The sequence below is a fragment of the Danio aesculapii genome, chromosome 16, assembly GCF_903798145.1.
Source record: "Danio aesculapii chromosome 16, fDanAes4.1, whole genome shotgun sequence".
NCBI classification, from domain to species: Eukaryota; Metazoa; Chordata; class Actinopteri; order Cypriniformes; family Danionidae; genus Danio; species Danio aesculapii.
Window position 1 is genome coordinate 1,800,377 of NC_079450.1, and position 22,591 is coordinate 1,822,967.

Consider the following 22,591-nt stretch of genomic DNA (forward strand, 5'->3'; position numbering starts at 1 on the left):
ATCTTTCATTATATTTCATGCATTCATTTAATGTATTGTTCATTCATTCACTCATTCACTCATTCATTCATTCAATTAATCTTTCATTATATTTCATGCATTCATTTAATTTATTGTTCATTCATTCATTCATTCATTCATTCATTTATTCATTCATTCATTCATTCATTCATTTTCCATTAATCAATTCCTCATACATTCTCCTTATTAGGTGATTCATTGGTTTATGAACTTATCTTTATTTATTTATTTGTTAATTATTTAATTCATTCATTCATTCACAAAAAGAGGAGTTCAGAAGTGCTTTTAATTATAGTAACTTTCGGCTGTGTCTTTGTCCTCAATGTTTCTCTCTACCCTGAGCACAGAATAATACACTGAACAGCTGAAAAACTCAAACTTTTCTAAAGAAATGTGCTGTTGCTTTTCTCTTCTGTCTTCTTCAGAATGTCCTTGACTACTTTCCCACTCATAAGATGAACATTATGTCTTATTTTCTCCATTGCGGGCCCAGACAGGCCTTTCTGTTCAATCAAATGAGCCTCAGTCTTGCTACATGTCTTAGTCTTCAATAAATGCTAATATCGTCATTGTCCTCAGCACTGACCTAAAAGACTTTCAGTTCCCTTCAGTGTTTTATAAATACATCAGCCTTGAAATGCACAAAAACCACATGTGATATAACATAACGTTCGGGATGGACAGAATTTTACCTTTGACTGTTTTAATACAACAGAAGAAGCAGATCTTTATAAACTGAATGTTCCCACACATTTTTCAAGTCACTTTTCAATAATTTCTCCAAACACGTCTGCTTTCTTTCAGTAAGCTTTTCTGCACTCAGCTGTGCTCAGGAGCATGTATCGTGATTGTGGTTTAACACACTCTGGATTACACTGATTAGTTTTGAGTTTACACATCAATGAAGACACCAGGAGCCTGTTCTATAATGGTGGTTTAACAAACTCAGGATTATAGGAATAGCATTAGGTTTACACATGAACAAACCTTGTGGTAATACCTTGTTGGTGGCTTAAACAACTCTGGATTACATGATAGTTTCAAGTTTATATGTGACAGAAAACACAAAATATCAGAGGCCTGTACCTTGATGGTGGCTTAACAAACTCAGGTTTACAGAATTAGCCTTGAAATTACATGTCACTGAAGATACCAGAGGCCTGTACCATGATGGTAGTTTAACAAACTCAGGACATCAAGATTAGTTTCAAGTTTACACATCAAGCTACCTGCACTATGATGGTGGCTTGACAAACTCAGGATTACATAATTAGCTTCTATTTTACATGTCACTGGAGACACTAGGAACCTGTATCATAAAGGTGGTTTAACAAACTCAGGATTACAATATTAGTTTCGAGTTTCATGTCACTGAAGACACTATGAGTCTGTACTAAGATGGTGGCTTAACAAACTCAGGATTACAGGATTTGTTTCATGTTTATACGTCACTGAAAACACCAGGAGAATGCATGATGGTGGCTTGACAGATTTAGGATTATAGGATTAGCTTTGAGTTTATGTGTCACTTAAGACACCAGACGTCTGTACCATGATGGGGGTTTAACAAACTCAGGTTTACAGTATTAGTTTTGAATTTAGCAAAAAAATAATAGGTAAAAAGTCATAACTTGGTGCTGGTCTTTAAATTTCCGTTAACTCTATATAGTTATATAGCGTTATCTGTTAACTTTAATTTGAAGCAAAACTGCAAAAGTGTTTATATTGACTCATGTGTCACTTTGCTCACAACTGATTGATTGAAACATGGTTTTTGATTCCTAAATCAGAACATAACCAAAACATAGCTAGAATATAATTTGAATATAACCAGAACCTAACCTGAACCTTACCAGAACATATCCAGAATATAACCAAAACATAATCAGATTAGATCTAAAATCTAACCTCAACAAAACCAAAACATAACCAGCACATAGCCTACAAAACTAAATATAACCAGAACCTATGCAAAAGGTATTTAGAACATATGCAGAAAACAACCTGAACATATTCAGAACATATCCCGAACATAACTTGAACCTATCCAAAGAATATTCAGATAATAACCTGAACATATCCAGAATATAACCAGAACATAACCAAAATATAACATGAATATATCTAGAACATAACCTGAACCTAACCAGAACTTAACCTGAACAAAATTTAATATAACCATAACTTAAGCAAAACATATCCAGAACATAACTTGAACATATTCAGAACATATCCAGAACATAACCTGAACATATCCAGAATATAAACTGAACATATCTAAAACATAACAAGAACGTATCCTGAACATAACCAGAACATGAACCTGGCAACAAAAATTGAGTAAAGCCAAGCTTCCTTTATGGTACCTAAAACCTGGGACTGGAGCAAACTGAACTGAAACATAACTGACTAGCTAGCTAATCCTGCTTCATGGTACAGGCCCGTGTTTACTTTAGTAATGAATGAATGTAGGATGAAAAATGAGAGTGTCAGTGATGCTCGTATTTCGAGCTGCAGTCTGAGGTTTCTCTTGTGTTTATTTCAGGAGCTGATGCAAACTCATGCAGGTCTTCAGAGCGATGTGTGTGTTGGTTAAATGACCTCCACATAGATGGCAGTTTCGGGGTCAGAGGTCACGGCGGTCAGTCTCTGCACTCGCTGACGTCGAGCTCCTCGTCTCTGTCTCTTATGTGTCTGAAACAAACACACACACACAAACACACACATGCAAACACACAAATAGAGTCAGCCGTATTTCAGAAATACTGAGGGAACAGCTCAGATTCTTCACATTTTTACAGCTGTTCTTTTAAAGCTGATTATTAAAGTGTATACATACACACACACACACACACACACACACACACACACACACACCTTCTATTAGTGTAAGCATGAATGTTTTTTACTTTAAGGAACTTGTTTTTATTTAACTGTACTGTGTATAATACTATCTATAAAACTATTATTTAAAGTAATGGGCGGCACAGTGGCGCAGTGGGTAGCACAATTACAGCAAGAAGCTCGCTGGTTCGAGCCTCAGCTGGGTCAGTTGGCATTTCTGTGTGGAGTTTGCATGTTCTCCCCGTATTGGCGTGGGTTTCCTCTGGGTGGTCCGTTTTCACCCAAAGACATGCGGTATAGGTGAATTGGGTAGGCTAAATTGTCCGTAGTGTATGTGTTTCCCAGTACTGGGTTGCAGCTGGAAGGGCATCCGCTGTGTAAAACATATGCTGGATAAGTTGGCGGTTCATTCCACTGTGTGATTAATAAAGCGACTTTAGGAATTAATGAAAGAATAATATACAATTGTTATAAACTAAAATACTGTACAATTTGAGTCTTTACAACTCATAGTTTTCAGATTTTACACTTAATTTATAATGAACAAAAAAGAAAAAGTACAAAGTTATAACCTGAATATTTCAAAAACTCTACAATTATGAATTCAAGAGAAAAGGAGCAAAGCCAGTGTTCACAACCCAATCACCACCTGAAGAATTAAACATTCAGATTTTTTTAAATTACAATAAAAATATCTGTTTTGCTTGACAAATAACCTGTATAACACTCTTCTCTCTTATATGCAAGTGACACTTTATCTAAACTCCATCTTACAAGGACTCAATAATGAAAACAATGTTTACTTTAAATGTACCACAATCATGTTGCACTGCATGCTTCAATCTTAAATACCTCTATTGCACAAAATTAAACCTTCAATAACTCTTTTGCACAATATCCTGCACGGCATTGTTCAGTCATGTAGACATACTTGTATAGACTGTCTTATGTGTATAGTCAAGTACCTTGTATGGGGAGAAGTATACATATATACATATCAGAGATCGCGTTAACCGAATATTTTCCGTCAATGACGGATTTTTTTCAGCAGTGACGGAAAAATCTGAGGGTGATCCGTCATTTTGACAGATTATGCTGAGGGCGATCTATTGTAATGTGTAGATAACTGTAATTCCCACTCCTGTCCAGCTGATGGAGATTGCAATTATTAATTAGCAATTGTCTTGCTTTGTCTCCTCTTTGTCACCGCTGCATACGGTTGTTGCAATAATGTCACGCCAGCTGAGTGTGAGAAGTTTCTTTAAACGGCCAAATAGTGGTAGTATTATTAAGGGTGAAAAAAGAGGAAGTGATGCAGTGGACGATGTAGAACAAACTCCTCCTGACAGAGTTATGGACATCCGCGCCCCTGGTGCAGAAAGAGCGCGTGCTGCAGGATTTTTGCCCTGTGAAACGAGTGCTTGCAGGATCGGGAAATCCCACATTCAGAGAATCCTGCAAACTTCTGATCACTTCCTTAGGAGAAATGTTTTCTGACTACAAAACGCTGGCTGAAGTGGCGCTAGTAATTACGATCTCCAGTGTGGCAGCAGAACGCGGCTTCAGCCTCCAGAACAAAATTAAAACTGTCACGAGAAGTCGACTTTCCGAGGCAAAGACACAGAATTTAATGACAATTGCCTCTGCATCAGTCTCCCTTGATGCGTTTGATTACGCACAGGCAAGCACCCAGTTCAGGTCGACGCGGACCAGGAGGAAGATATGATTTAAGGCAAATAGTCCTACAGAACATCGTCTGAATTATATTTCAAGTTATGTTCTTATATTAGTCGGAATTATAGTTTATAATATATCTTGTTGTTTATATCTGCTTGTGTTCAGGCACAAATGGCCGTATTTTTATTCCCTCCACCGTCAGTGCAAAAAAACACATGAAACTTGAACGAATTTGGAGTTTTTGTTCATTTGTCAAATAAATAAATGAATAATTTAGCCTATATGCTCGTTGTGCAAGTTCATGATGAAAATATGAATGAAAAAAGTAGACAATATGCTAATTAAATGACATGCAATAATAGGTTATGACGGAATTTTTATAACCCTCTCCGTCAAAATGACAGACAATGAGAAAGTCTAACGCGACCTCTGATACATATATGTATGGGGAGAGGTGTCCAACCTACAGCATCTAAACACTGGGGTACCTCAGGGCTCTGTTCTTGGGCCACTTCTCTTCTCTATCTACACGGCATCTTTAGGAACAGTCATCCAGAAACATGGTTTTTCCTACCACTGCTATGCTGATGACACCCAGCTATACCTCTCCTTTCACCCTGATGATCCCTCGGTTCCAGCTCGCATTTCAGCCTGCCTGTCAGACATTTCACACTGGATGAAAGATCATCATCTCCAGCTTAACCTCACGAAAACGGAAATGCTTGAAGCTTCTGCCAACCCGACTCTTCACCATAACTTTTCAATCCAGATGGACGGAGCAACCATCACTGCATCCAAAATGGTAAAAAGCCTTGGAGTAACGATTGATGACCAACTGAACTTCTCTGAGCACATTTCTAGAACTGCTCGATCTTGCAGATTCGCACTCCATAACATCAGAAAGGTCCGACCCTTCCTATCTGAACATACTGCTCAACTCATTGTTCAAGCTCTTGTCCTCTCCAAACTGGATTATTGCAACTCTCTGCTAGCCGGGCTTCCAGCTAGTTCTATCAAACCTCTTCAGCTGCTTCAGAACGCAGCAGCACGAGTGGTCTTTGAACCCAAAAGAGCACATGTCACTCCGCTACTCACCCGTTTGCACTGGCTGCCAGTTGCTGCCCGCATCAAATTCAAAGCTCTGATGTTTGCTTACAAAGCGACCTCTGGCTTTGCTCCTTCATATCTGCTCTCACTTCTGCAGATATATGTGCCCTCCAGAAACTTGCGTTCTGTGAATGAACGTCGCCTCGTTGTTCCATCCCTAAGAGGGAAGAAATCACTTTCCCGAACTCTCACATTCAATCTGCCCAGTTGGTGGAATGAACTCCCTAACTACATCAGAACAGCAGAGTCACTTGCTGTCTTCAAGAAACGACTACAAACTCAACTGTTTAGTCTCCACTTTCCTTCCTAATCTGTAACTGCCTCTCTGGCTATACCACTAACTGTACTCTCTCTAAAACAAACATTACTAATGCTTTGCTTCTTAGACTTTACACACCTGAAACTTGTCTATAGCACTTGTTCACTGCTGCTCTTATAGTTGTGTAAATTGCTTCCTTGTCCTCATTTGTAAGTCGCTCTGGATAAAAGCGTCTGCTAAATGACTAAATGTAAATGTAAATGTAAATGTAAATGTCTGGACCCAACACAATTTATTTATTTTGAGTCGACTATTTTGCTAAAAAATCAGTAGTTTTAAACACGGTGCAGACCACTCTAAAAAACCCAAGATAGGGGCTCTTTAAATTAAAAAATGAATAGATTTTTATGAGTATTTTCTGAACTTACACACATCAGATTAAACAAACACACACACACACACACACACACACACCTGTTTGGTGCGCACAAATAGCGGAGTGCTGTTCTGGTAGATGAGCTGATAGCTGCCGTTACTGTAGACGTGTGTGACTTCACTGCAGTTTATGTAGAGCGGCGTCCGCTCCTGATACACACACACTGACACCGGCTGAAGAGACGCCACTCGTCTGCTCCTGCACACACACACATTAGAGAAACACTCAGAGACACATTGGAGATTAGACAAACACACACACACACATCAAAGATTAGACAAAAACACACATACACACATCAGAGATTAGACACACACACACATACACACACACACACATGCACACACACACACACACACACACACACACACACACACACACACACACACACACATCAAAAACTAGACAAAAACACACATACACACATCAGAGATTACACACACACACATCGAAGATTAGACAAAAACACACATACACACATCAGATATTAGACACACACACACACACACACACACATACACACATCAGATATTAGACACACATACACACACACACACACACACACACGCGCACACACACACACACACACACACACACATCAAAGATTAGACAAAAACACACACACACACGCACACACACACACACACACACACACACACACACACACACACACACACACACACACATCAAAGATTAGACAAAAGCACACATACACACATCAGAGATTACACACACACACACACACACACACACACACACTTACCGCCTGCTGGACCTGCAGTAACACAGCAGTATCAGCATCATCAGCGCAAGAGTCACAGCACACACACACGGCAGGACAGTCCACAGCAGATCAGCTGTGTACAAAAACACACACACACACATTGTTTTTTTGTCTTTGTATTATTGTGTGTGTATCGGTGTGTGTATCACTGTATTTGTATGGGTGTGTGTGTGTGTGTATCGGTGTGTCTGTGATTTTGTATCAGTGTGTGTGTTAACTAGGGTGTGTGTGTTTATTAGTGTGTGTGTTCATTAGAGTGTGTGTGTTTATCATTGTGTGTGTTTATCAGTGTGTGTGTGTGTGTGTCGTACTCTGGTTTCTCTGCAGCAGTAGTATGGAGCTGTTGCCCAGTGCGTTGAAGGCGTAGCAGTGAACGGGCAGCAGTGTGTGTGTCGCTCCGCTCAGAGTCGCCGTCAGTGTTTGGTTCACACTGAAGGAGGATGTGTTGAATTCGTCCGGCGGCTGCGTCCCATTCACACTCCAGGTGACAGCAGGACGAGGGTTCGAGTGCACAACACACCAGCAGGACAGCTGACCCCCGTCCCACACACACCGCGAGCTGCTGAAGTCTATCAGTGGAGCATCTGTACCACACACACACACACACACACACACACACATATTAATAACTAGAAAAGTAAAGTTCATAGACAAACTGTATGGTGGCTTGAGAAAGTCTGAAGTAGTTTAAATGTTTAAATAAAAGAGTCAGCATAGATAAGTACATATGTTAGCTTGTTTCTTGTATGGATTGGCATGTTTCTCGCTAGGCGGTTGACAGGGGTTCTGAGTGGTTGCTAAGGTGTTGCTAGGCAGTTGCTAGGGTGTTCTGAATGGTTGCTAAGCCATTGCTGGGGTGTTTTGAGTGGTTGCTAAGGTGTTGCTAGGCGGTTGCTAGGGTGTTCTGAGTAGTTGCTAGGCGGTTGCTAAGGTGTTGCCATAGTGTTTTGACTAGTTGTTAAGGTGTTGCTAGGTGGTTGCTAGGGTATTCTGAGTGGTTGCTAGGCGGTTGTTAAGTTGTTACTATGCGATTGCTAAGGTGTTCTGAGGGGTTGCTAAGGTGTTGCTATGTGGTTGCTAAGGTGTTCGAGGTCATTGCTAAGGTGTTGTTAGGTGGTTGCTAGGGTGTTGCTGGGAGGTTGCTATGGTGTTGCTAGCTGGTTGCTAGGGTGTTTTGAGTGGTTGCTAGGTGGTTGTTAAGGCATTGCTATGTGGTTGCTAGGGTGTTCTGAGTGGTTGCTAAGGCGTTGCTAGGTGGTTACTAAAGTGTTGCTAGGTGGTTTCTAAGATGTTTTAGGTCGTTGCTAAGGTGTTAGGTGGTTGCTAGGGTATTCTAAGTGGTTGCTAGGCAGTTACTAAAGTGTTGCTAGGTGGTTTCTAAGATGTTTTAGGTCGTTGCTAAGGTGTTAGGTGGTTGCTAGGGTATTCTAAGTAGTTGCTAGGCAGTTGCTAAGGTGTTGCTAGGCGGTTGCTAAGGTGTTCTGAGTAGTTCCTAAGGCATTGCTAGGTGGTTGTTAAGGTGTTCTTTGTCATTGCTAAGGTGTTGCTAGGTGGTTGCTAGGGTGTTCTGAGTGGTTGCTAAGGTGTTGCTAGGTGGTTGCTAGGGTGTTCTTAGAGGTTGCTAGGTAGTTGCTAGGGTGTTATGAGTGGTTGCTAAAGCGTTGCTAGGTGGTTGCTAAGGTGTTTTAGGTCATTGCTAAGGTGCTAGGTGGTTGCTAGGCAATTGCTAAGGTGTTGCTAGGCAGTAGCTAAGGTGTTCTGAGTAGTTGCTAACATAAATTAGCATAGTTCTAGTATGAATTAGTTTGGTTGTTAGTATGTTTCTAGTATGAATTAGCATGTTGTTAGCATGTTTCTATTATAACCTAGTATGTTGTTAACATGAATTTAGTATAAATTATCATATTGCTAGTACGATTAGTAAGTCATTAGTATTAGTATTTCTAGTATGGATTAGTATATTGTTAGTATGGATTGGTATGTTGCTAGTATGTCCAATACTAGTCCAGTAAAGTCAATGGCAGTTTTTACAATGGAAGTCTATGGGAAAGTTGCTAAAGTGCTGTAAATGGTTGCTAGGGTGTGGCTAGTAAGTTGAAAGGTGATAAGTGATTGGCAGATTGGTAGTCTGAATTAAATGTGCCCAGCCTTAAGTCTGTATGACAGTCTGGTGCAAAGTTATGAGGTCACAAAGTTTGGTCCAATGTTATGTCAATGGGACTTTTCCGAATCAGTTTTCAGAAAACCGTAAGTCAGATCAGTTGGAAAAGATGTAGCAATTTAATTCAGTTTAGTTTGGAGGTTTGGAGTTAGTTTGGTGGTTGTAGTATGAACTATCTAGGCGGAGATGCGTTCTTAAAAATAATCTAAGAAGATGGTAAAATAATAAGTTTTAGTATAACAATATGTTGGCTTTCTCAAGCCACCATAACAATTAATAATTCAGACTTTAGTTGTAAATAACTAGTAAATGCACATAGATTAGGGGAGGACTGTTGAATGAGTCAAAGACTCACACTGGACATTGAGGGCAGTGAGTCGTGATGATGCTTGTCCCAATCTGTTGGAAACGTTGCACTGCACGTGTGTGTTTCTGCTCACATTATAGATGCGTACAGTGTGTGTGTGTTTAGGAAGAAGCACCGGTGCGAGGCCTGAATCCACAATCCACCACTGATACTGGGACACCGGCGGATCAGCCTTACAGGAGCAACTCAGCAGAGCGTTTCCTCCAGCCCGAACCAACACCGTCACCACCTGCACCAGCACATCCCTCGGGGGAACTGTGGACAGCGGAGAAACCACAACATTATATCAGACGGTCTTGAACAAAGATTAAACCAGCTTAAAGATCAGCAAAAAGGTTTAAATGATATGAGGTATGAGCTGAAGATGACTTAAGACAGAACATGTTTTAAAAAAATAAGGTAAAATGATTTAAGTTGACTTAAGACAAAACAATTTATAAAATCAGATAAAGATGACTCAAGATGACTTAAGACAAAACAATCTATAAAATCAGATAAAGATGACTCAAGATGACTTAAGACAAAACAAGCTTTAGAATCAGATAAAGATGACTTAAGACAAAACAAGCTTTAGAATCAGATAAAGATGACTTAAGACAAAACAAGCTTTAAAATCAGATAAAGATGACTTAAGACAAAACAAGCTTTAGTCAAATAAAGATGACTCAAGATGACTTAAGACAAAACAAGCTTTAGTCAGATAAAGATGACTCAAGATGACTTAAGACAAAACAGCCTTTAAAATCAGATAAAGATGACTTAAGATGACTTAAGACAAAACAAGCTTTAGTCAGATAAAGATGACTCAAGATGGCTTAAGACAAAACAAGCTTTAAAATCAGATAAAGATGACTTAAGACAAAACAAGCTTTAGTCAGATAAAGATGACTCAAGATGACTTAAGACAAAACAAGCTTTAAAATCAGATAAAGATGACTTAAGACAAAACAAGCTTTAGTCAGATAAAGATGACTCAAGATGACTTAAGACAAAACAAGCTTTAAAATCAGATAAAGATGACTTAAGATGACTTAAGACAAAACAAGCTTTAGTCAGATAAAGATGACTCAAGATGACTTAAGACAAAACAAGCTTTAAAATCAGATAAAGATGACTTAAGATGACTTAAGACAAAACAAGCTTTAGTCAGATAAAGATGACTCAAGATGACTTAAGACAAAACAAGCTTTAGTCAGATAAAGATGACTCAAGATGACTTAAGACAAAACAGCCTTTAAAATCAGATAAAGATGACTTAAGATGACTTAAGACAAAACAAGCTTTAGTCAGATAAAGATGACTCAAGATGGCTTAAGACAAAACAAGCTTTAAAATCAGATAAAGATGACTTAAGACAAAACAAGCTTTAGTCAAATAAAGATGACTCAAGATGACTTAAGACAAAACAAGCTTTAGTCAGATAAAGATGACTCAAGATGACTTAAGACAAAACAGCCTTTAAAATCAGATAAAGATGACTTAAGATGACTTAAGACAAAACAAGCTTTAGTCAGATAAAGATGACTCAAGATGGCTTAAGACAAAACAAGCTTTAAAATCAGATAAAGATGGCTTAAGACAAAACAAGCTTTAGTCAGATAAAGATGACTCAAGATGACTTAAGACAAAACAAGCTTTAAAATCAGATAAAGATGACTTAAGACAAAACAAGCTTTAGTCAGATAAAGATGACTCAAGATGACTTAAGACAAAACAAGCTTTAAAATCAGATAAAGATGACTTAAGATGACTTAAGACAAAACAAGCTTTAGTCAGATAAAGATGACTCAAGATGACTTAAGACAAAACAAGCTTTAAAATCAGATAAAGATGACTTAAGATGACTTAAGACAAAACAAGCTTTAGTCAGATAAAGATGACTCAAGATGACTTAAGACAAAACAAGCTTTAAAATCAGATAAAGATGACTCAAGATGACTTAAGACAAAACAAGCTTTAGTCAGATAAAGATGACTCAAGATGACTTAAGACAAAACAAGCTTTAAAATCAGATAAAGATGACTTAAGATGACTTGAGACAAAACAAGCTTTAAAATCAGATAAAGATGACTTAAGATGACTTGAGACAAAACAAGCTTTAAAATCAGATAAAGATGACTCAAGATGGCTTAAGACAAAACAAGCTTTAGTCAGATAAAGATGACTCAAGATGACTTAAGACAAAACAAGCTTTAGTCAGATAAAGATGACTCAAGATGACTTAAGACAAAACAAGCTTTAAAATCAGATAAAGATGACTTAAGATGACTTAAGACAAAACAAGCTTTAGTCAGATAAAGATGACTCAAGATGGCTTAAGACAAAACAAGCTTTAGTCAGATAAAGATGACTCAAGATGACTTAAGACAAAACAAGCTTTAAAATCAGATAAAGATGACTTAAGATGACTTAAGACAAAACAAGCTTTAGTCAGATAAAGATGACTCAAGATGGCTTAAGACAAAACAAGCTTTAAAATCAGATAAAGATGATTTAAGATGACTTAAGACAAAACAAGCTTTAGAATCAGATAAAGATGACTCAAGATGACTTAAGACACAACAAGCTTTAAAATCAGATAAAGATGACTCAAGATGACTTAAGACAAAACAAGCTTTAGAATAAGATAAAGATGACTTAAGATGACTTAAGACAAAACAAGCTTTAGAATCAGATAAAGATGACTTAAGATGACTTAAGACAAAACAAGCTTTAGTCAGATAAAGATGGCTCAAGATGACTTAAGACAAAACAAGCTTTAAAATCAGATAAAGATGACTTAAGACAAAACAAGCTTTAGTCAGATAAAGATGACTCAAGATGGCTTAAGACAAAACAAGCTTTAGTCAGATAAAGATGACTCAAGATGGCTTAAGACAAAACAAGCTTTAAAATCAGATAAAGATGACTTAAGATGACTTAAGACAAAACAAGCTTTAAAATCAGATAAAGATGACTTAAGATGACTTAAGACAAAACAAGCTTTAGTCAGATAAAGATGACTCAAGATGGCTTAAGACAAAACTAGCTTTAAAATCAGATAAAGATGGCTCAAGATGACTTACAGTAAGACAAAACAAGCTTTAAAATCAGATAAAGATGGCTCAAGATGACTTACAGTAAGACAAAACAAGCTTTAAAATCAGATAAAGATGACTCAAGATGACTTAAGACAAAACAAGCTTTAGAATAAGATAAAGATGATTAAAAATTTGTTAAAGACAACTTAAGATGTGGTGATGGGGTGGTGCAGTGGGTAGCTGCAAGAAGATCACTGGTTTGAGCCTTGACTGGGTCAGTTGGCGTTTCTGAGTTTGCATGTTCTCCCCATGTTGGCATGGGTTTCCTCTGGGTGCTCCGGTTTCCCCCACAAGTCCAAAGACATGCACTATTGGTGAATTGGGTAAGCTATTGGGTAAGTCTGTTGTGTATGTGTGTGAATGAGTGTGTATGGATGTTTCCCAGTGATGGGTTGCAGCTGGAAGGGCATCCACTGCGTAAAACATATGCTGGATAAGTTGGCAGTTCTTTCTGCTGTGGCGACCCCAGATTAACAAAGGGACTAAGCTGAAAATAAAATGAATGAATGAATGAACTTAAGATGTGCTTTTAAACACTTAAGTCCCATAACATCCATATGTTTGTGTATTTAGTGTGTGTGTGTGTGTGTGTGTGTTTTCTCACAGTGGACGAGGATCTCTCTGGTGGCTGCTGATCTCCTATTCTCCGGATACTCTGCCTCACACCGGACTCTGGGGTTTATGTTTTTGGGGACAGTGAAAGAGAGTGACGTCCATAAAACCATCACATGCTGTCTATCCTGCTGCAGATCCGTGTCGCCATGAACACTGCTGCCATCCTGAAGGCCCCGCTCCCACCTCCACAGCAGCCGGGGCCGATCAGATGGACAGTGAACCCTCAGGGAGCAGTTTAACACCACCTGCTGGCCCTCCGTCACCGGCCCTGGGTCCGAGAGCACAGGTGCCTCCGGTACAGCTGACATAACACACAACATCAACAGCGTCACTTTATATACTAATGGAGCTTTTAGAAATATGTAGGTTTAGTTTTTATAGTTGGCACATGTGCACTTGAATGCATGAAGGGATGCATGCAGACTCACACACACTTGAACATGCACAATTTAGAATTTTGTCAGATTAATTAAGTGATAATATGATGATCTGATGCTGATCGTACTGTGCACAGTGATGTTGATTGTGGCTCGGGTGATCCATGACCTCTGACCCTGCTCTCGGGTCTGCAGCTGGTATGTGTTCTGATCTTCTTTGCGCATGTGTCTGATGGTGATGGAGCAGTCGCCGGCGCTCATGTTCCCCGAAAACACGGTTCTGTGCCTGAAGTCTGGATGAAGAGCATCCCCGGGGCTGCTGCTGAACACCGGCCGGCGCAGGAGCATCATGAACGGGGAGGAAGAGAGCCTGATGAGCCGCAGATCCAGCTGAGCGGAGCCTGGAGATGCATTGAAGGAGCAGGGGATGCGGAGACACAAGCCGGACAGAGCAGAGACACCCACCGGGGTGGACAGAGACACTGCAGACACCTTGAGTACAGCCACTGGGGAGAACAATACAACATAACATGACATATAATAAGATAACATAGAACAGAACAGAACAGAACAGAACATGACATGACAGAACATAACACACACATAACATGACATGATATAACATAACATGACAAGACATAACAACAACATCACATAACATGACATAACAAAACATAACATAACATGAGATAACATAACATAACAACATAACATGACATATCAACAACAACATGACATGACATAACAGAACATAACACACATATTATGTGACATAAGATAACATAACTACATAACATCACAACAACATAACATAACAAAACATGACATGACATGACATAACAAAACAACATAATGTGACATGACATAACAGCAACAACATGACATAACATGAAATGACATAACAATACATAACAACAACATGACATAACATAAGATAACATAACATAACAACATGACATGACATAACAGAAAATAACACACACATTACATGACATAAGATGACATAACATAACAACATAACATTACATGACATGACATAACAGAACATAGCACACACATGACATGATATATCATAGCAACATGACATGACATAAAAATAACAACATGACACGACATGACATGACATGACATGACATGACATGACATGACAACATGACATGACATGACATGACATGACATGACGTAACGTAACGTAACGTAACATAACATAACAACATGACATAACAGAAAATAACACACACATTACATGTCAAAAGATGACATAACATAACAACATAACATTACATGACATGACATAACAACATGACATAACAACATGACATAACGGAACATAGCACACACAAGACATAATATAACATAACAACATGACAGTACCTAACAGAACAACATAACATAACAACATGACATAACATAATACACACATAACATAACATGACATGAAATAACATAATATAACATAATATAACAACACAACATGATATAACATACCATAAAAATAACATACTGTAACATGACATAACAGAACATAACACTCACATTATATTACATGACATGACATAACAACATAACATGACATGACAGATCATAACACACACATAACATGACATGAAATAACAAGATAACATAACAAAATGACATGACATAACAGAACATAACACACACATAACATGACATTATTTAACATAACAAAATAACATAACAACATGACATAACAGAACATAACACACACATAATATGACATGAAATAACATAACATAAGATAACATAAGATAACAACATGACATAACAGAACATATCACACACATTACATGACATAACATAACACATAACAACATGACATAACAGAACATAACACACACATAATATGACATGAAATAACATAACATAAGATAACAACATGACATAACAGAACATAAACGCATAACATGACATGATATAACATAACATAACAACATGACATAACAGAACATAACACACATGACATGACATAACATAACGACATGACATAACATAACAACATGACATGACAGATCATAACACACACATAATATGACATGAAATAACATAAGATAACATAACAACATGACATGAAATAACAGAACATAACACACACATAATATGACATGAAATAACATAAGATAACATAACAACATGACATAACACAACAGAACATAACACACAAATAACATGACATGATATAACATAAAATGACATGACATAACAGAACATAACACACACATAACATGACATGAAATAACATAACATAACAACAACATGCCATAACAGAACATAACAAACACATAACATGACATAATATAACAACATAAAATAACATAACAACATGACATAACAGAACATAACACACACATGACATAACATAACATAACATAACAACATGACATAACAGAACAACATGACATAACAGAACACAACACACATAACATAACATAACATAGAATAACATAACAACATGGCATGAGATAACAGAACATAACACACATAGCATGACATGAAATAACATCACATAAAATAACATAACAACATGACATAACATAACATAACACACACATGACATAACATAACATAACATAACATAACAACATGACATAACAGAACATAACATAACAACATGACATAACAGAACATAACACACATAACATGACATGATATAACAACATAAAATGACATGATATAACAGAACATAACACACATAACATGACATGAAATAACATAGCATAAAATAACATAACAACATGACAGAACATAACACACATGACATGACATAACATAACAACATAAAATGACATGACAGAACAGAACAGAACACACACATGACATGAAATAACATAAGATAACACATCAACATGATATAACATGACATAACACACGGATAACATGACATGATATAACAACATAAAATAACATAACAACATGACATAGAACATAACACACACATGACATGTCATAACATAACATAACACAACATAGAACAGAACATCACGTCACATGACATGACATGCACAGAACCCAATAGAGTTAACAAAAGGAAATTGTTACACTAATTCAGTAAAAATCACAGCTCTCATTTGCAACAAAGGCCTATAAAGAGTGTAAAATGCTGTTGGTTTCTGATCACGTGTGTGAAGCTGAGCTCAGGTCAGCAGAGACGCGATATTTCACAATCTGGAAAGAGGGAAGTGATGAAGTGTGTTTGAGTCTCGACCTCCACATTCACAAGCATTACTATTTATTATTATCTTTATTCCTGCATTGGAGATGATGATAATAGGAGCACGTCAGAATGAGATGATGCTCAGAGGTGGAGATGAAACAGAGATGTAACCATTGACTTTAATAGTAGAAAGAACAATTACTATAAAAGTCAATGGTTACAGGTTTGCAACATTCTTCTAAAGATCTTCTTTTGTTTTCACTTGAAATTTTGAACATTTACCATGAGTTACCCTGATTATGACAACACTACACTATGACAAAACTAAAACCTGTAACCATTGACTGTAACCAAAGACATGTGAGAGTCAGTGGTTACCGGTTTCCAACATTCTTCAAAATATCTTCTTTTGGTTTTAACAGAAGAAACAAACTCATAAAGGTTTTAAACAAGCAAAGGAAGTAAATGATGACCGAATTTGAGTTTTTGGGTGAACTGCCCCTTTAATTCCATATATAAATAGATATTGAACTGTCTGCATTTACATTAGCGAATTGCAATGTTACAGGACTCTCAATCACGGTAATCACAGATTTAATGAACATTTAAAACAATAACACCATCAGAAAATGTCCCATGGTTTCATCATGACGACACTACTCAGAGGACTCAATCTCTGCATATTACTGTAATTCAGCTTTTGGTTAATTTTCTCAGATGTTATGAACACATTTGGTAATCTTGACCTACCGTTCATCAGTGCACAGAGAGAAATCAGTGTGTTCAGATCCATGAGAGATAATGATGGAATAATGATGGAGAAATGAGGGCCGGCAGCGCACAGATGCTCCTCAATGGGGATTTTCTGCTCTTCTTCTGCTTTAAGGGGAAGTTTCTGAAAACTGAAGGTCTGTGAATGTTTCGTAATGCGGATCTGATTTCCATGACGCTCCTGCATCCTCAAAAATCTTCTGCATTGTTCATATATAATATTCATATATTATTATACACTTTCTGACAAAGTTTGAAATATATGTTGCAGGTCCATATAACAGGGTTCATACAGGCACAGCCTAATGAAAATCAAGGACTTTCAAGCACTTTTTCCAGCACCTATTTTTATTTTCAAGACTGACACGCTATGTATTGAACACCTGGAATGTATTCTCAGCAACCCATAAAAACATTGCATAGGAGCTTATACAAATATAAACCATTAATAATAATAATATTGATTAATCATATATTAATAATATAATAAACCTGCACTAAATGTGCTTGTGAAATGTTTTTTGTACTCAAGTATTACACTGCTAAAATAATACTAATGTTAGTAAATAATACTAATATTAGGTAAAAGTACTCTTTTAAAAAGCACTAGTCAGTTACTTTCGGAAACAGAAATCTGATTTTCATTATGAAATCACTTTAAGTGTAAACCTGTTTTGAATGGTTTAATTGCTTAAATCTCAAAGCTACATGTACAGGAATTTGCACTAACAAAAGGAGGTATGGTCGATTTTTCCTGTCATGACAATTAATCCTTTTCAACAGCACTGCCAAATCTACCACATACTCTATATAAAGACACTTTTTGTGCATTTTAAACAATATTTTCAAGCTTTGAAAGGTTTAATTGAAGTATATGATGAAAAGATTTAAATTTAGCCTTTTATTTACATATTTTACACTATTTTTCTTTACAATATGGCACATTGGTTTCTTAAATAGCTGTACATCACATGGAGATTTTATTTTACACTTGATTTTAAAGTAAAATAATTTTACAGTTTTTTTTGTACTGGCCCTTTAAGGCTAGTCCTCCCTTATGTTGTTAAATTTGAAAAAAAGCACTGGGTGTGTTTATATCACCCCAATATGACAGTGTATACACTATACTTACACACATTTCTGTCCAAACAGCTTGAAAAGTAGATTTTTCACCAAAGGTGCCCTTTAAGTAAACATTCTAAGCACATTGCTGTGATTGTACGCTTCAGGAAACAGCCAATGCTGATCACATCGATGTTATCGTCCGCATCAAAGGATTAAGTGTTAATTTTTTTCTTCATTATTCAGCGATTCCTCCGCGTACCACAGTTTGAGAACCACTGCCCTAGACAATCATTATTGAAAATTTTTCTCATTTAATTATAATTTTTTGCTTAATAAAAAAAGAAACAAAGCAGTTTTATTTACAAGACATATCACCTCATGGCTTTCAGCTTCGTCATAATAGTAGTGTTGTCATAATCAGGGTAAACCATGGTCAATTTTCTGATAGTATTATCATTTGTTTAAAAGCATTGTGAACAAAATTCCTTCTATTAAACCTAAAAGAAGATATTTTTTGAAGAATATTGCAAACTGTTGACTTCTATAGTGGTTGTTTTTCCTATGGAAGTCAATGGTTACAGGTTTTCAGCTTTGAGCAGTGTTGTCAGGATCATGGTAGCTTGTCTGATGGTTAGTATTACCATTTAAAATTTGTTTAAAACCTTTATGAGTTTCTTTCTTCTGTTAAACCTAAAAGAAGATATTTTGAAGAATGTTGGAAACTGGTTACCATTGACTTCTATAATATGTGTTTTTCCTACTATGGAAGTCAATGGTTCCAGGTTTTCAGCTTTCAGTAGGGTCATCATAATCAGGGTAAACCATGGTAAATTTTCTGATGGTTAGTATTACTATTTCAAATTAGTTTAAAACTTTTATGAGTTTCTTTCTTGTATTAAACATAAAAAAAGAAGATATTTTGCAGAATGTTCTGAAACCGGTAACCATTGACTTCTATAGTATGTGTCATAGGAGATCACATTAAAGCCTATAGTTTCGATATACAAACAAGCAGTTGTAATAATGGATTTCTATAATATGTGTTTTTCCTACTATGGAAGTCAATGGTTACAGGTTTTTAGCTTAGATTTTCAGTAGTGTTGTCATAATCACTGTAAATCTTTTGATGGTTAGTATTACCATTTAACATTTCTTCTGTTAAAGCTTGAAGAAGACATTTTTGTAAGAAGGTCAAACCAAACCTTAATTGTTTTTGTATAATCAGAATATTTTTAATCATGTCAAACTGCAAAATTACACAAGCATGCAATGATATTTTCCCATCTATCATGCTGCATTATAGTCACAAGCCTCTGCAACCACATTAAAGCCTATAGTTTCGATATACAAACAAGCAATTATAATTATCACTCATGGAGTATTTGTTTTTCCTACTATGGAAGTCAATGGTTACAGGTTTTCAGCAGTTGTCAAAATCACAGTAAATATTCTGATGGTTCGTATTACCATTTTACATTTGTTTAAAACCTTTAAGAACTTCTTTCTTCTGTTAAACCTAAAAGAAGATATTTTGAAGAATGTTGGAAAATGGTAACCCATTGACTTCTATAATATGTGTTTTTCCTACTATGGAAGTCAATGGTTACAGGTTTTTAGCTTTCAGTAGGGTTATCATAATCAGGGTAAACCATGGTACATTTTCTGACCTTTATGAGTTTTCATTCATTTTCTTTTCGGCTTAGTCCCTCCATTAATCCAGGGTCGCCACAGTGGAATGAACCGCCAACTCATCCAGCATTTGTTTTATGCAGCGGATGGCCTTCCAGCTGCAACCCATCACTGGGGGTCACACATACACACTTATTCACACACACATACACTACGAACAATTTAGCCTACCCAATTAACCTGTACCACATGTCTTTGGACTGTGGGGGAAACCGGAGCACCCGGAGGAAACCCACGCGAACGCAGGGAGAACATGCTAACTCCACACAGAAACGCCAACTGACCCAGCCAAGGCTCGAACCAGTGACCTTCTTGCTGTGAGGCGACAGCACTACCTACTGCGCCACTGTGTTGCCTTTATGAGTTTTTTCTTGTTTTAAATATAAAAGAATATATTTTGAAGAGTGTTAGAGTCTTGAATTGGAAACCATTGACTTCTATGGTTTTTATTTTTTCTACTATGGATGTAAATAGTTACAGGTTTTCAGCTTTGAGCAGTGTTGTCATAATCGTGGTAAATTTTCTGATGGTTACTTCACATGCATGCGCATAACAATGACGTCATACACTACAAGCCATACATGGTCTGTCACATCCTCCCATCCTGCTGTCTATATACATAACATATTGTAACAAGTATTACCATTTTAAATTTGTTTAAAACCTTTATGACTTTCTCCTGTTAAACCAAAAAGAAGATATTTTGAAGAATGTTCCAAAACCGGTAACCATTGACTTCTAAAATATGTGTTTTTCCTACTATGGAAGTCAATGGTTAGAGGTTTTCAGCATTCAGTAGTGTTGTCATAATAAGGGTAAACCATGGTAAATTTTCTTTTGGTTAGTATTAAACCATAAGATTAAATTTATTTAAAACCTTTATGAGTTTCCTTGTTTAGTTAAACCTAAAATAAAATATTTTGAAGAATGTTCTGAAACCGGTAACTCATGACTTCTATATAGTCTATATAGTGTTTGTTTTTCCTACTGGAAGTCAGTGGTTATGTCACAGCCAGGCCAGGTTCTCCCCTCTCTCAGTCACCTTAATTGCGAATCATTCCGTTTCATCATGCCAGCACTATGAGAACCCTCACCAACCCTCACTCAGTCTCCAGCCTCGTTGCTACAAATAAGGACTGCACTCTCCTTATGGTCAGTGTTTAATGCTATTCCCCAGGTTTACTTACCTCTTTTACACCCTTTGTCTCTCCTTCCCAGTGTGGTTTCTCCTGGTCCCTTCTCCAGTTGTCATCGAATCCATCTATCTGTGAGCCTGGTTTCTCTGCATCTCCTCCTGTCCCTCAGTCCCTCTAATCCATCTGCTTATCCACAATCATCCAGCAAAGCATTCAGTTCTGTTTACTCTGCCATCCAATATAATAAACTGTTGTTAAGTCTCTGTTGGAAACCTGTAACCATTGTTTTACTCTAGGAAATCATCTAATGTAATTAAATGTTTTTATTTCTGAAAAAAAAGCATCTTTATTTACAATACATGGTTATGTCATGTCAAGTGGGATGCATTTTTTCTTCCTTTTATTAAAGAAAACTTTGTAATTATATATATATATATATTACAATACAGAGTTGTTATATGATGTTTTATCATGTCAAACTGCAGAAGCATACATGCACGCAATGAGATTTTCCCATCTGTCATGCTGCATTACATCATAGTCACAAGCCTCTGCAACCACACTGAAGCGTTTAGTTTCGATATACAAACAAGCAATTATAATTATGGATTTTAAGCTTATGTGATGGCATCATTGTTCTGTTTTACATGCACGACCTTTTAATAGTTGCATTGATTTTACCGATCTTAAATCATTTTTTTTATGTTTGAATAATCATGTACTAGTGTGACGCAGTGGCGCAGTAGGTAGTGCTGTCGCCTCACAGCAAGAAGGTCGCTGGTTCGAGCCTTGGGTGGGTCAGTTGGCATTTCCATGTGTAGTTTGCATGTTCTCCCTGCGTTCGCGTGGGTTTCCTCCGGGTGCTCCGGTTTCCCCCACAGTCCAAACACATGCGCTATAGGTGAATTGGGTAGGCTAAATTGTCCGTAGTGTATGTGTGTGAATGAGTGTGTATGGATGTTTCCCAGAGATGGGTTGCAGCTGGAAGGGCATCCGCTGTGTAAAACATGTGCTGGATAAGTTGGCGGTT

General features: G+C 37.1%; 1 protein-coding gene across 1 annotated transcript; it reads right to left on the reverse strand.

Moving 5' to 3' along the window:
* Positions 1 to 938: 938 nt before the first annotated feature.
* On the reverse strand, positions 939 to 17,761 carry LOC130243934 (kin of IRRE-like protein 2). Its single transcript, XM_056476248.1, has 8 exons — positions 17,651 to 17,761; positions 13,857 to 14,234; positions 13,341 to 13,652; positions 9,645 to 9,911; positions 7,440 to 7,712; positions 7,108 to 7,201; positions 6,383 to 6,542; positions 939 to 2,715 (listed from the first exon to the last, which is right to left on the reverse strand). Exons 1-8 carry the CDS (start codon positions 17,691 to 17,693, stop codon positions 2,614 to 2,616), a joined length of 1,629 nt encoding a protein of 542 aa, XP_056332223.1. The 5' UTR covers positions 17,694 to 17,761; the 3' UTR covers positions 939 to 2,613.
* Positions 17,762 to 22,591: the final 4,830 nt, after the last annotated feature.